This window comes from Dermacentor silvarum, chromosome 10, assembly GCF_013339745.2.
Source record: "Dermacentor silvarum isolate Dsil-2018 chromosome 10, BIME_Dsil_1.4, whole genome shotgun sequence".
Lineage (NCBI taxonomy): Eukaryota > Metazoa > Arthropoda > Arachnida > Ixodida > Ixodidae > Dermacentor > Dermacentor silvarum.
This window is the reverse complement of record NC_051163.1, coordinates 59,871,916-59,888,184: the sequence shown is the minus strand read 5'-3', so window position 1 is coordinate 59,888,184 and position 16,269 is coordinate 59,871,916. Positions and strand designations below refer to the sequence as shown.

General features: G+C 47.6%; 1 protein-coding gene across 2 annotated transcripts in view; it reads right to left on the bottom strand.

The window, feature by feature from the left end:
* Nucleotides 1-16,269, bottom strand: part of LOC119465735 (prolyl 4-hydroxylase subunit alpha-2) — a 253,637-nt gene that overhangs the window by 15,172 nt on the left and 222,196 nt on the right. For both annotated transcript variants that reach the window (XM_049657521.1, XM_037726204.2), the window contains exons 6-9: nt 13,811-13,899; nt 8,310-8,480; nt 2,671-2,847; nt 1,971-2,045 (exon numbers count right to left, since the gene is read on the bottom strand). In XM_049657521.1, coding sequence (XP_049513478.1) covers nt 1,971-2,045; nt 2,671-2,847; nt 8,310-8,480; nt 13,811-13,899 — 512 coding nt within the window. The remainder of the gene's footprint in view (nt 1-1,970; nt 2,046-2,670; nt 2,848-8,309; nt 8,481-13,810; nt 13,900-16,269) is intronic.

Sequence of the window (16,269 nt, the reverse complement as noted above, 5' to 3'; positions counted from 1 at the left end):
TGCATAATCGACTAATTAACAATCACTAATGAAGTTTTTAACTAATTACCTGATGGCCCATATTGCAATTTAAGAATTGTAGCCGTGGAGTTCGCAAGGCGGATCCACTTAGAATTAATTCTCAGGATGACACCAGTTTCGAGATATTAATTCCCGAACTTTGCGGAGAAATGCATTGTTGTTCCAGTTAATTTTGTGCTTCAATGCATAAAGTGACGTTTTGTTAAGAACCTAACTGGAACGCCAATGCATTTCTCGCCAATACATACATGCGAAGAATAAATATGGGTTGGAGTGCATACGGTAGGCATTGCCAAATCCTGACTGGTAGCTTACCACTGTCGTTGAAAAGAAAAGTGTACAATCATTGCATTCCAGCGGTGCTAACATATGGGGCAGAGTTTAACAAAGAAGCTCGAGAACATGTTAAGGACCGCACAAAGACTGATGGAACGAAAAATGTTTGGCCTAACGTTAAGAGACAGGAAGAGAGCGTTGTGGATCAGAGAGCAAACTGGTATAGCCGATATTCTAATTGACATTAAGAGAAAAAAAAATGGAGCTGAGTAGGCCATGTAGTGCGTAGGGCGGATGTGGGGCGTAGGGCGGTCCATCACTCTAGTGGTCCACCACTCTAGTGGTGGACCACTAGAGTTACAGAATTGGTGCCAAGAGAAGGGAAGCGTAGTCGAGGACGGCTGAAAACTAGGTGGGGTGATGAAATTAGGAAATTTGCAGGTGGAAATTGTAATCACCTATCGCAGGACAAGGGTAATTGGAGATCGTAGGAAGAGGCATTCGGCCTGCAGTGGACATAAGAATAGGCGGATAATGATGATGATGACATCTGAAGGACGAGAGTCGAACCCACTATCTTTGGTGTTAATTAGGGCGAAGTTATTTAAGGCACAGTTAATTAAGATAGAGTTAATTAAGGCTCTCGAACCCACGACCTTTGGGGGGAGAAAACAAATAATCGGAAGTAACAGCGCATTGGAATGAAAATGTCAAGCAATGTAATGAACGTCTCGTGAGCGGGCAGGCTTTCGCCTTCATCCTCTTTAGCGTACGCTAAAGTGACCGTCAACTTTTGCGTAAGGTTGCCTTGCTACCATTACCGTTAGTGCGAACATTTCGTCTCAACTGCGCACGCGCGGTAAGGCCCACGCATGCGGACTAAACAATGCACTATGGGCATTTGGTGGTAGGCGGTGTTGGTAAAAGTATAGCGGTGACGATACGCTAAAATTAAATCATTTTTGTAGTTTTTATTAATGCGAAAGCGTTATTAAGAGGCTCATGGGCCGAAAAATTGACCGCCCGGCGTTATAGCACCAAAATTCAATGGCACCAAAATTGATGGTGCCACCATTGATGGTGGCACTCGCGACTTTTTTTTGGAAGTCGAACCCGCGACCTTTGGTGTTAATTAAGGCGAAGTTCTTTAAGGGACTGTTAATTAAGATAGAGGTAATTAAGGCACTCGAACCCATGACGTTTGTCGGGAGAAAACAAGTAATAGGAAGTAGCAACGCATTCAAATGATTCATCGAGTGACCATGCCACATGATGCCACCACATGTTGGTTGGAGTGCTTTAATTTACTCTTTCTTAATAAACTCTACCTTAATTAAGGTAGAGGTAATTAAAAAACTCGAACGCACGGCCATTGGTGGGAGTGGAACCAACGAGCATTGGTATTATTTAAGGAAAAGGTAATTAAGGCACAGGTAATTAAGACAGAGGCAATTAGAACACTCGAACCCACGACCTTTTAAATGTGGGAGTGGGTTCGTTGGTGGGAGTGGTGGCTGTCGCTTTCGTCCTCTTTAGCATATGCTAAAGTGACTGTGAACTTTTCTGCAATATGACAGTGTTGTTTTCGTGTCAAGTCTGAGGCGCGGAACTTTCGCTATGTTCATAATTTTGAGCGCCCATATTGAGAGCCTCCGTGGTGATCTCCAACTTACCTGTTCCTCCGTGAGTCCCTCCAGCATGTAGTCGTGGTGCGGCACGTAGTGGCCTCCGGGTCCGTAGGAGCTGTACTGCCCGTCGCCCACAACGTGCAGGAAAAACAAAAGAAAAGCGAGGTTGCGAAGCTCGAAATTATGTACGTATACAGCCGGTACAGCATACAGGAACCCGCGTCGGATATAGAAGAGTGTATATAGAAGTACTAAGCTCGGATATAGGGATAAGATACCAGGGAAATGTACCATATATACTGCATGTCACGTTGACCGCAAATGTTTTTGAACGCTAAAGTTTTTTTGATAAGTGGTTGCCCCGCTAGGCTGATGAGTGGACTTGTTGCTGCGTTCTCCGCATGTCATATTTGTCTCAATATTGCTACGTGTTGCTACGAATAAATCAGTTGAAAGTCACCGCACGCGTGTCGATCGTATTGTTTTTCTTTCCCTGTCTTCGTCTGTTATTAGCGGCCAACCTGACTTCCATTAAACACCAACTGGGACAAACTCAAGTTCTTCTGTACTAGATACAGTTAAGCGTGCTTAAAATCTTGGGTAGATTAACTGCGGCTAACCAAACCCTTAGGGCTTCCGAAGTGTTTTGAGAAAATTCCGTACGCAGCCTCGCTGCCTTTCGTGTACGAGTTGTTGGGATTAGCACATACATGCGAAAGTGTTTTTTTTTTCATTGAATGCTCACCTGTATTATCTCGGAGTCTCCACCCTCGTAGTCTGTGGACAGTCCGGTGAGCATGGCCACCCGTTCGTTGACCCTTTCCAGCAGCGGGTCGGTGTCTGGGCTCAACCACGCCACTTGACTGACGCGGCCGTAGGACTCCATGTGCTCGATTGCCTCGCGGACTTCGGCACGGGACAGCTGCGCAGGAAGACGCCCGATTTCACGGTGCTGCGAAAATCCGCAACGGTTCTTGCGCGGTGGTGAAGACCCGGAGTGTGACGGCGTGGTCGGTATCGAATCTGAGTGCACCGAAAACACGTGTCGGAGCCCCCGAATTTGCCTTCAGACGTAAGTCATCCTCGTCGAATGCTTCGCGGGCGTCCTCGGAACCCGAAACAATGTCGACCTCGATGCCGTCAAATGCGTTGGATATGTAGCAATTTTTAAAGCTAGTCTGGAGATCATGCAGACTATTGCATATTATCTAGGCTAGCCAGGTTCCGGACTATCCAAGTTATCCAGACTTGTTAGGAGATTATCTAGTCAGTCTAGATAATAGACAGCTTTAGCTTAGCATTTGTGGTTTCAGCGTACGTATCATGCAGCTGGTTGCGTACGTAACGGACTTCTTGCTCAGACCGCTTATAGCGGGGCGTCCTGTGAACGTAGCGTTGTGAACCTCTCTCACGCGTTTCCGCCCCCGCTGTAGCACGTCCTCCAGCGCCATCACGCGTCTTCAAAACGAAACTCAACGATTGTACCGAGTCAAGCCAAGTTGCAGCCGACCCGCTTGCCGCGTTCCCGTGGCGCGCCGCGCACTTTTACCTTGTGTGGAGAAAAGACCAAGCGCTATCACGTCTGTCTGTCAAACATGAGCAAGCGTCCACGCACGGTTTTGTGGTATCACCGCCTGTTGTCGGGACTGAGCTGGATGAGATCGACGACTTACTGATGAGCAGAAGAGGACGAAAGCTCGTCAAATGTAACTTCTCTGTGGACGAATTTAAATACACGATGCGTAGCTCCACAGAAAGCGACTTGGCTCGTTATCGCTCGCGGCATGGGCTCTTAGATATCGAAAACATTGGAAGAGAAACCTTCAAACAACAGTTCAAGTTAGAGAAAGAGGATTTTGCCGACCTCTTTGCCGCACTTCGGATGCCGGAGCACGTGAAGAGCAGTCACAACGTCGTTGTGTCTGGTCGCGAAGCGCTTTGTCTGACGCTGCGAAGACTAGCTTACCCATGTAGGTGGTGTGACCTCCAGGGAATCTTCGGAGGACATACATCATTAATGTCCAGTGTATCATAACAAGTCATACGGCACACCATGGCCACGTTTGGACATTTGATCAACGACTGCAACACGCACGCATGGTTCGATCACGCCTGCCTGCCTGAAGCAATTTTCGACGGTAAGGCACATTTCTTTATTGCGTAGAAGCTTACTATCATAAAGTAGCCCTACGTCAACGCTCTGCGTTTTGTGTATCGTTGCATGGTACTAGTTTTATTGCACTTTCATTTCGGGGAATTTTACTTCATTGTGATATTTGTGACATTTTTTATATTTTACTTAACCTTTTAAAAAAGGCAGCCTAAGAATGTTTAATTTTTAGTGATATAATGTGAACAATATTACCTTTTGAGTTTGATGGTTTCTTTAAGCGTTTTTGTTTTACACAAATAAAAAAAATGTTAAGCACTAAGCAACGTGCTTGTCCTAAGGCGCCGTACAATAGGGTGGTGGTAGAGAATTTTGCTTGTTTATGTGCATAGTCGACGTCCGAGGCCCATGACACAATGAAGAGGTTCTCGTTTTCAACATGAGTAGATGTTTAATAATTGTCTCCTTACAATATGACCCCCTAATAAATGTTGTTGCAACTTAACAAAAAACAACTGAAAGCCTGCATAAATAACATGCAATTTCTTATCATTACTAATAGTAAGACCTGTTGTGAGTTTTCCAACCTGCTCAGAGCACTGTTTTTGTGTTGCTGCAGCTTTCATTTCTAATGATACCATTCTCTACCTTTGAAATACAAGCTAATATGTACTACGTAAGTTTAGAAGGGAGTTAAACAGTGCCTTAGTCAGGACAAAGTAAAGATGACAGACTCAGTGCTGTGTTTGTCGGCAGTTAGCTTGTCCCGTCTGCAGGGCTGTTTGATTCCTAAGAACGCATCAACCGGCCTAGTTCAGCACACTCTTACTATGTGAACAAAACAAACTTCACCTCATTTTATCCTTGCTTTATTTTATTTTCTCCAGGGTGTCAGCGCCAAAGGTGCACCTCTAAACAACTGCTGGGCTTTTGTGGATGGAACAGCTCGCCCAATATGTCGACCGAAGAGAAACCAGCAAGAGTACTTCTCTGGCCACAAAAGAGTACACTGCTTGAAGTACCAATCACTTATGTGCGCAAATGGCATCGTGTGCCAGCTAGATGGGCACTATCCTGGACGGCGGCATGACTCAGGTAGGTTCAAAACTACTAAGCATAGAGTTGTATTATGATGCATAATATGCTATTGGAGCCTATAAATCAAGTGGACCAATATATTGTACTTCCTTCCAGCTATATTTAATTTCAGCGAGAAAATGACGGCTTCCAGGAGTGTCTTTATAATGTAAGTGATTTCACTAACAGAATGTATATAGCACCATTCTTCAGCTGAACTTTACTCGCACTGCAGTGAGTGGTCCTGCTATCTAGAAGCAACCGCTGTCAGCGTTCAAGTGGGTTCGCATTAGTTCGCAGTGAATGCTTCTTGGCCTGTTTATGAATGAAGGTATGTGCGTCGTGCTAAAACTCCTGCAGGCAGTTGCAAGACAAATCCTCACTGATGTATTTTAATTGAAATGTTCTTCCAGCCTAAAGAAAGGTACTAACAAATGCATAAAAATTTGAATGGTTAACATTGTTTTATACCAAACTAACATCTTATCATCATGGTGGACTTAATAATTCATTACTAATCAGATTTTATCAACATAAGATAACCCCATACAGTGACCGCGCTAAATTAAGTACCGAGTTCTGTTTTACTTCAGTGCTGTCGGCACCATTTTGTGCTGTGCAAATAGTGTGCGACTTTACCTTGTCGCAGCAGGAGCTTGATGTGGGCGAGTTGGTGTAAGATAATTAGAGAAAAAGAAACAGTGCGAACAGAGCGTTGTACTTATCTGCTTTTCCTGTCCTAGTTTTCTTCGTGTCTTTTTTCTTTAAGTAACCTTGTCGGCAATCTGTGAAGACTGCAAATTTGTCAATAGTCAGATTACCCACTTATCAATTACTACATTATTGGGACCATATTTTATCTTGCAGGCACACTGTGGGAAAGCAAAATGTACAACAAGCTCAAGCTGCTCATCAACGACCAGAATTTCGTTGTGTATGGATATCCCGCATATCCCTTGCGGCCGCTCTTAATGAAGCCGTATGGAGGTGCCTCACTGACACCATCGCAGCGGCGTTTAAGTATGACATGAGTTGTGTGCGGCAGGCTGCAGAATTGGGATTTGGAAAAGTAGTTGCGGAATTTGCGTTCTTAGACTTCAAAAAGAATCAAAAGCTTCTTCGACAGCAAGTAGCACGCATGTATAAAGTTGCAACAATTTTGGCCAACTGCAACACATGCATATACGGGAGTGTAGTCTCGATGTATTTCTAGCTAGACCCACCACCTCTGCACGTCTACCTCAGGCCAGACGTCGTGTGAATAGTCCTTTCAGCTCTGTGTTTGATTGTCTCCATCTGCTTATAATTTCAGTCTTATGTCTGTTTCTAGACGTGCCTGAGTTTCTTAAATTGATTACACAGGTGATGTTCAATCTGCTGCACACTTGCAGGATGTATCACATGCATTGTGTAAAATAATTCGAGGGAAATGTTGATATCAGTACTTTAAACATTTCAATACAGTTTCAGCAAAGTGTACACAACTGACTTGACTGAAACATCAATGTCGTTGATGGGGCAAGACAGGGCGCCGGTAATTGACGTGCCATCGCTGGCGATGGCACGGCGGATGGCGACCTTCGGAATAACGCGACGTGGAAGATCGCTATTGTGCGATCGCGAGCTTCATGAGCTTGCCATAGGCTTTTAATCGGACGTCGGTCGAGCCGATGTGGGGAGAGCCTTTACAAACACAAAGGTGGGCTTCCATTAACCTTCGGGCATCTATCGTTTCAATTTAACCGGATACGATTTTAACGATGGACGCGGTGAACGAGACGCTGTAACGCCTTCAAGGACGCGATCACACGATTGATCTGCGGCGTCTGCCCTACCCACAGAAACACACAGATAGTAGCTAGGGTCCATGGGAAGGGAGATGACCCGAGTAGACCTACTTAAGGAAGGCGGCTGTGTCCTGTCTTTTATATCGCAATCGTGTGCAAACGGCCTGTACCCGTTTACAAATGATTGCGTTGCGGTGGATGCGCTTTCATTCAGATGCAAGTCGTCACGTTGAGCGAGAAAGGCAAGCCGACCTGCCATTCTTGAGAAGTTTCCTTAATACTTCCGGCTCCAGTGATAACGGTGTTACCGCCTGGACGAGAGGTTGTGTAACTGAGAGCGATTAAAATGTATTAAAGTGCGACTACGATGATATCCTGTGTGTCTGTCAGAATTCGATGGATTATGAGAACATGACGACGCAGATTCTTTAGCACAGACCAGCAACAGTCAGCGGATTTTTTCGTATTCACTCACGAATTATGCAGCAGTTATGCTTGAGTACATGTGCTGCTTGCTTCTGCCAGTTTGAGAATGAAATAATACGAACCCGTCCCTTAGATTTCGCAGTTTACTTGAATAGTGCGCTTGAGTAGGATGGCTGGAAGCCGTTCCGACGAATCCTAATTCCAAGAATTATAGAAGCAAGTAGCGAGTGGACTACTTATGCCGGCTCGCATCACTGATGTATCACCAAGGTCGCCTAGTGCGTTTTCTGATACCTTATTTCAAGGGTAGCAGTGACGAAGTAAAAGCCTCGGCAAAGCAACACAGGAACGAACTCTTTCTTTGGAATTCGGGAACACTGCGCCAAACAACATAGGGACTGGTGAAATTTGGCAGCTTAGGGTTACACATTAGCGACACAAGCATGGTCAACTAGAGAATTTTGATACAGATGGTGACCACGAAGCGTTTGCAGTAGTATATAAATGATCGCGTCAGCTTTACCGACGAAACGCTGCGCAAGACACTGCAATGACAAAATTTCTTTTAGTAATGCGGTGAACAGCTAGTTGATTAATTACATTATGGGGTTTTCCGTGCCAAAACTACTACCTGATTTGCATGAAAGGCACGCCGTAGTGGGAATTATCGAATAATTTCGGCGACCTGAGTTTCTTTAGCGGACACCTACATCTAACTATAAGGGTGTTCTTGCATCCACCCCCTCTCCCCCCAGAAGTTCGGCCGCCGTGGCCGGAATTTGATCCCGTGACCTCGTGCTTAGTGGCCCAACACCAGAGCCACTAAGCAACCACGTTGGGTCGACCAGAAGGTCGATGTCATGGCACGGTAAGGACGCTCAGAGGGAAAAAAAATTCCCTCCCCTGGTATTTATTGAGAAAACGAAAGAGTACGTCACAAGCGGGCGGGACGCTAACTTCGCGGACTATCAGAAATTGACTCACCATGGGGTCTCCTAGGTTGCGGATTGCTCGTATCTCCTCGGGCCAGATGACGTCGTAGAACTGGACGATGTAGGGGTCTAGGCTCATGACCTCCATTTTGACCGGGCCAATTCGGAAGTACGGGTGCGGAACGCTCAGGTAACAGCGCAGGTCCTTCTCTTCGGTAGCATTCTGTGCACGGGGTCGGAGTGACATATATACAATACATAAGTATAAGCTTGGTTGCACGCATTCATGGAACGCAAGCTCTTGGCTATGGCTGGGCAATAGCTTTGTACAATGTATGCTGTGGAGTTTTCTTTATTTCGGTTAAATAGCATACGACTGTGAGTCGTATGCTATCATGTGCAACATGTGTATCATGTTGCACATTATCATGTGCAACTTTCTAAACGTTAAACGTCATAATAATTTACATCTCAACAGACTACGAAAAGTAATCAGAAAGGCAGTAAATTTTAGTAACGGTTTTCGTAAGGCCAACTTGAACGCTGCCAAGTGTTATCCTATAATATTCATCTGTTACACGAAACACAGGACAGCACCCGTCCTGTGTGGTCCTTATGCTCTCCGACTGTCACGCTTTTTAGAGCGCAACACTTAGGCGTCCGTTCCTACGGCGAGCGTCGACTTGTTCCTCGTAACAGAGTGAACGAGCACAGCGAAGGATGAAAGAGAACGTGGAGCGCAGCGGGTGATGAAAGACGGCGATAGCGAAGAGAGCGGGAGGAGGAAAGTGGAGGAGGAGGGCCTGGCGAAAGCTTGAGTAGAAAAGCGTAGTGCCGCGCAAGACTGGCGCCATCACGTAGCCATTGTCGACTAAAAGCATGAGATGGCGCCGGGATGACTGCGAGGGCACGTTTACATGGTGTGCGCGAGGTCATAGCTCGTGCATTGACTATGCCCTTGTGTCGCTGAGCCTCGGCAAAACCCTCCAGGATGTCCACATTGATGAGGAAGGCGGGTACAGTTTTGGGAGCGACCACAACCGCCTAAGGCCGCACTTTAAGGCATCCCCTCGGCGCCGACAGTCGAACTGAACGCGAACCCGCAATGCGGTTTCTTCCGAAGCGGCATACGAAGAAGTGGCCAACGAAGTCCCAGTTGCGAACAAGCGGTGACCTACGACCAGTACATTAACCAGCTCCGCCGGATCACGCAGAAACACGAGAAGATTGTCAACGCGCATCGAGAGGTTAGAAGGAAGAGCTGGTGGGACGGGGAGGTCCAGGCAGCACTGAAGGCTCGCTGAGCTGCCAATTGGTACCACCGCCACGTGGTTAAAAGTCCTCACAGCGAGGATGTCCAGGGGACATGGTAGGAATATCTGCACCGAAAACGGGAGATGCAGGCTATCACGCAGCGGAAGATAGGAGAGACCAACTACAAGACGCTCCAGGCAATCAAATGTGCAGGCACAGGAGCAGCAGCCAAATTCTGGACGTATGTGTCTCACCTTGATGGCAAAGCTACACAGCCTGAAATTCGCACAGAATCAACCGGGGCCAAAGAGAATGACCATATCCACCAGCTATATGCGTCGCCACACAGGGTGCACCCCCTGTCTCCCTCCTGCCCTAGATCGCTCAGGCTTGTCGGGTACTGACCATCAGACGTGGACAGTGTCGCGGAGTGTCGTTTTTAGGGCAATCACGAGAATAGCTGCGTGCACTGCTCGAGGCCTTGACAGTATCCTGGGTGGACTTGTGAAATGTCTCGGTGCTGAATCACGGTCACAGCTGGCTGTTTTCTTCAGCGAAATTCTGGCCGGTGGACCAATACCTAGTGACTGGCTACGCGGCAATGTGATCCTGCTCCCCCCACAAAAAGGGGAGGGGGCACTCCGGCCTTCTACGTGATTACCGGCCACTTACAATGACTAGCGTAGTGTACCGTGTGGTCGGCCAAGTGGTTTGGATGACTGTGGGCGCCGAAGATGGCGGTCACCTCACTGAGTTGCAGAACGGTTTTCAGCGCAACCGACTGCTCGAGGACAACTTGTTTGTCCTGAGCGGCTTTCTTGATGTGAGGAAGGCCTACGACATTGTCCCCCGCCCGAGCTGTTGCTATGGCATCTTGATGCGCTTGGGATGACGTCCACATGGACTGGACTTATCAGATGCCTGTATGCAGACAGCAGCGTTATAGCTACCCTAAACGGCGCCTACTTGTGCGAGGTAGTGGTGAGCAAGGGTTTAAAACAGGGCTGCCCACTCTCGCCCTTACTTTATACGGTGTATAGCGCATGTGTAGAGCGTACGCTATTGGCCTCCAGGGTAGGCTTTGTGGTGGAGCGAACAAGCGATGGGCTCTGGGAGCAGGAAGCGTTGCTGGGTCTGGTATTTGCAGACGACATAGTGCTGCTGGCGGGGAACACAGGCGATCTGCAGACCCTCATCACCAGCTTGTGCCGAAGTCATGGCGCCATTGGCACTGCAGTTCAACACCAAGAAATCGGCAGTGATCGCCTTCTCTGGCCCCGAGGCACCAGGGTTGCTGACAATACCATGCGGAGGACTACTGCCCCAGGCAACTGAGTACCGCTACCTCGGTGTGAATTTCAGCGCACAGCAAGATTATACGGCAAACCATGAAAAGCACCTGAGACGAACATCCAAGCGGGCGAGCCAAATACTCCGCAGGAAGTGCCTGTGGGGATTCAATCGCTTTACTATGGTACGAGAGCTATGGAAAACCGTCCACGTGCCTGCACTGACGTTCGCCAATGCAGTCGTATGCCCCACAGCACAAACCCGAGAATGGCTGGAACGCAGCCAGTACGCTGTAGCGAGACTGGCTCCGGGCAAACGAGGCAGTCCAGGTGACCTTAGTTGGTCCCGTTTTGAAGCGCGCGAAGCACGCGGGAATCTGGCGTACGAGGGAAGGTTGCACCTGATGCAGCCACACCGCTGGGCACGGCGTATGTTTGATTGCCTACACCGCAACATCATCCGCACCAGGTGAATGAAAAGGCTGCAGCAGCTCTCCAAGAAATACGGCTTCTTCGCGAGCCCTCTACAGGAGGAGACCGAGCGAAAGTGGCCCAAACCAGCTGAGACCCCGGTGTGACAGATGGAGGCTGATACTTGGCGGCTAGACATGGCGGGGAAGTCCACACTGAAACTCTATAGGGAATACAAACAAGAGATCCGTGTGGAACCCCTCTATGACAATAGTGTAGCCAGCAACCTCCTCTTCGAGGCACGAGCCGGCGCTCTCAGAACTCTGGCTTACCGCCGGCGCTTTCACGACAGCGTGGGAAGCGCTTTGTGCAGTGTGTGTGATGCGGACGAAGAGACAATCGAACACTTGGTCCTGCACTGCGTGGGCCTCACACCAGCGCCCATAGATGGCACCACGCTACCGCTAGCGCTCGGCTTGAAAAGCACCTGTAAACACGAATGGTGCAGGCGACCAGCGAACGCGTGAGAAGAAAAGCGTAGAGCCGCGCAAGGCGGACGCTATGGCATGCGGCGAGCGCGTCCGACGATACCATATATGGAAACAAAGCGCTGCTTGAGGGGAGGTCTGTCTTCGGCGGTAGCTGTGGATCGCGCCCACGCGTCACCTCCGCGCTGCCTCTCACGATCTCCTTGGATTAGCGAAGCAGTCGCGCCACACTTCGCTCCATTTGCAACGTGCCGCACGAGACAGACTGTCCGCGCCAGCCAATATATCTCGAAATGAAAACATGTATAGAGCTGCATTCAAATTTCTCATTAGGGACTGTCGTAATCGTCGGTGAATTTTCTTAAAAACTACAATTAACTGCCTATGGTGGCCGCTGCTGGTGCACCCCGTCAAGAACGTACTGGGCCAGGAGGCATGAGCCTATGAGGATGCTGGAATCTGGGGCCTTAGCTCCTCTGGGACTAATAAACAGTATTTTATCTCTCTCTCTATAATGAACGGAGTCTAACGCGATTACTTTGTTCCCAATAACGAATAGTTTTTGAAAACAGAGTGATCGCGTAGACTTAGCATAGTTATTAACTGCGGTAAGCTGCAGTTCGCTGCAGTAAATTGGCAAGAAAATTTTGTGTGGCTTTCGTGGTCTTTCACTCAGGTACGATTCTTACTGGTAAACTTATTTACTAAATTTCATGGCGTATTCGCTCAAAAATATTATTAAAAGCCGAAAGCAGATAAAAGGCTCACAGGTGCAATGGAGGCCTGAAGAATGTATTGAAGGATCCTTGGCTGGGCAAGTCCACTTGTATTCGTCAGGACAGCAATTTATTGGAACGTTGGCCACGCGGCTAATGCTTCCTTTATTCAGCTGCCGATGATCATCAGTGAAAGTTAGTCGCATTATTTGCTTATATTTATTTCAACTGGTATTTTTTGCCTAGTGAAGCTAAAAAAAATAGAGCGAAAAGAGAGAGTTAGACAGTCAAAAGTCGTGTTCCTTGTCAGCAACAGCGACGTTTCGGGGTGCTCCTGCTACTGCTCTGAGAGCAGGAGCACTCAGAGCCGGAACACTCATAGCAGGAGCACTCGGAGTTGCTCGAGAGGTGCTCTCAAGAGGTCACGCGCACCAGTGTCTGTTCGTGTACAGTTGCGGTACAGGCTTATCTGCATGGTCCAGCCGAGGCCGGCGCAAGGTCCTCGCACTCTTAGTACACCGAGGAGTGCTGATGTTCAGAGACTGGGGAGCGCCTATAATCTGTCCCCCACCATTTGTTATACCGTAAAAACCACCAGGCGTTGAAAGAGATGGCATCGCGAAGCACAGGTTTCGTATTCACATATATTACAGTATTTAAACAGAGTACTTGAGCAATTGTAACAGACTGTTGTTGACATCGCAGCACTGAAAGCATAGAATTTGCTTGGAATTTTATACCATTGTAGTTGCCGTGAAAAACGTCACAGACAAACGGAGAAGCTTATGGGACAAATTTTACTACCTTTGTACAAGTCCTACCAAACTTTATTTAAAGAGTGTACTCCAACATCCTGAGCAACGGCCATCCCTAGAACTTTTCTTCACGTTTCTACCTCATAAACGTAAATTATAGAGTTTTAAGTGCCAAAACCACGATGTGATTATGAGGCACGCCGTAGTGGGGGCCTCCGGAATTATTTAACCACTTGGGGTTTCTTACACTGGTGTTTTCGCATTTCGCACCTATCGAAATGCGGCCGCCGTGGCCGGGATTCAATCTCGCGACCTCGTGCTTAGCAGCCCAACACCATAGCCACTAAGCAACCAGGGCAGGTGTTTCTACCTCTTGTCATTTGCGTGGCTGTAACGCGCTGTCGCTTGCTAAAGCGCGCTTTATTCCGAAGATATCATTTTCGGCATTTCTTATTGGCTGGCGCGAATTGTTTAATTTGGTTTAAATTCGGCAATTGGTGGTACAGCTCCGGCCGGAGTGACTTCAATGGGGCAATGACATGGCGCTGATCATAATGACAGAAGGACGCAGCAAGCGAGAATACCAGGGAAACCACGAAAAAGAATATGCACTCAGCGAGAAAGTTTGTAAGCGACTCACCCGGATTTTTTCTCCGCGGCAGAGCTCACTGAACGTCTCCAGGTATCCTTCGGCGAAGGGATTTGCAAGGCTGGGCACCTTCGGGTTGACTTCAGTTTCAGTTTCGTCATTGCACCAGTGCATGCGCACGATAACAGAAGCAACACGAACAGCATAAGTTCAAAACACAACCAGAAAGTTTATTGGGACCGCGTAACACTTATGTTCGCCTTTCCTTTCCGGGATTTACCGCGGTTCTTTTTTTTTTTTTCGTTCACATTGCTACTTAGTAAATCGCTGTTTCTTACATTGTTCTGCGCTCTATATTAGTAAATCTGCTGGGAACCATAATTATTTTTCATAGTTTCGTATTGCATGCAGGTGACTGCATGCAATACTGGGATCGATTCCACAGGTACTGGGATCGATACCCATCACCTCCACCACTTTGTTACGCGCGAAGGAGACCGTTTGTAAACCTTACAGATGAAGGGGACCGTTTATTCTAGGTCGCGAAGGTGAGCGCAAGAGCGGCTGGCTGGTTGATGCACTCAGCGTCGTCCTCTTTCTCTTTTCCAACCCGGGACCGCAAGCACGTTCACCGGTCTTCGTTTTCCTCACGCGTAACAATATGTTAGTCAGGGCCCTTTTGTTATACGATTTTGATTGTTTTCCAGCGGGCAACCAAAGTTTTTGGAAATTAGCCTGATTGTTGCTCGCTTTATAATACTGCTTACGTCTCTACTTAGTGTGTTATAAACCGCGTGTTCCGTTTCTTCGCAAGTGTATACGACCTATAGTGTTATTAGTCTAACCTTCCTCTGTGATAACTTCTATCACTGTTCCGCCCTGCCCCTTCTACGTAGCATCGAGACGTGAGGTCCTTTAAATTTTCATCTTAGTACATGAATAATAAATATTTCTACGCTTGATGCGCCGTATTCACTGCCGCGGATGTATGAATGAGTGGAATTGTGAATGAATGACACTATGAATAGGATGGATGCAGTACGAACGTCATCTTTGAAGTAGGGCGGCACTGAACTTGTTGTCATTCTATTGCGTCTATGTTGTTTCTTTTTAAACCGGACTAAATTAAGAATAACATTTATGGTTGATAGCGTTTCCTTCCTGCGTTTGCACCTCCAGTCATTCTAGTCGGTGCCGACCTGCTGCTTGAAAAGTACCGTTCTCGCACAAGTGCTCATTGACATCAGCAATGATGCGCATTGCGCTTGCTTCGCCCGAGCCGGTGCATCCACCAGTGAAACCACCAGTGATGCCACCATTGAAGACACGGTCGAAACCACAATCAGTGAACCGACGGATATTGAGTATGTCAAGTGATGTACACTGTTCAGTCAATCAAATGCAGCACTCGGGTCGCATGTCTGCGGGTGCTTTTCGAGCAGTTGGTGGGCTCTGGGTACAGCGAGCTGATGAATTATGGTATGCGATAAAATCGACAGCCTTTGCGAAGCAATGTGTCTGTATTTGGCCGGCACAGCAATTGCTCAGCGTTTAGCGGTGGCTCAAAAAGCGCCGGCAGCCACGAGGTCCGGGTATCGCGCCTGAATCTCTGAGCACTGTACATATCTTTAATTGTACATACTCGAACAACGTCCAATTGTAAAATTGTATATAATCGTCATCTGTAACAATAAAATGGCATATAAACATTTGGTCTTCCCAACCTGCGGCGTATTTTTCTCTTCAGAAAATTACAAGCGCTTCGTGAGTGGCCTTCTATACTGCTAAACAACAATGCTTCGCATTACTTAGCGCTCAACTGGAGTTGTGGCACAATGTTATCGAGTTTTACCTTTATTTTGTGTAAAAAAGCATGATGGAGGAAGGACGTAAGGTGTACACAAAGGTCGTTAACAGAGTTGCGAATGCAGGATTCAGTCGTTCACGACTTTCCGTGTACGTGTTTTAAGCCGGGTCACGTGCAAGCGCATTTTCGAAGATAGCAACTACAATGAGCATAGATATCTTTTGCCTCTCTGTAATGCAAGTGGGGGACGAAATGGAGGTCGACGGTGGGGAAGGAGATATGGAGGAGATAACATCTTCGGAAGAGCGCCGGCAAAAAACATTAAAAACTGTGGAGTTCCCGTAGTATGGTAGGCATACTTGTCGTTAACTGGCACCGTTAATAATAAAACGAATTTTTCTTCCGCTTCCATGAATGAGTACCTCAGTTCCCTTACTCACAAACTCTGCGCTAGTAGATTATCGAAAGGGCAGACTTTTGTGTTATAAATAGGGATCTGTTCTGTGCTTTATCGTCGTCGCCGTCGCCGTGAGGTTCCGTATAGATAAAATCTTCGCCGCGCGCCGTATGCCCGAGCGGAAGCGTGCGGGGACGCATGCTGTCACGGAGAGCGAACGCACTTAATCTTCCACGCGCAAGCAAGGAAGCGGGAAGCGAGCGCCGGAGGGAGCGGGGGGCGCATTTCTACTCTGCCAACAACCGC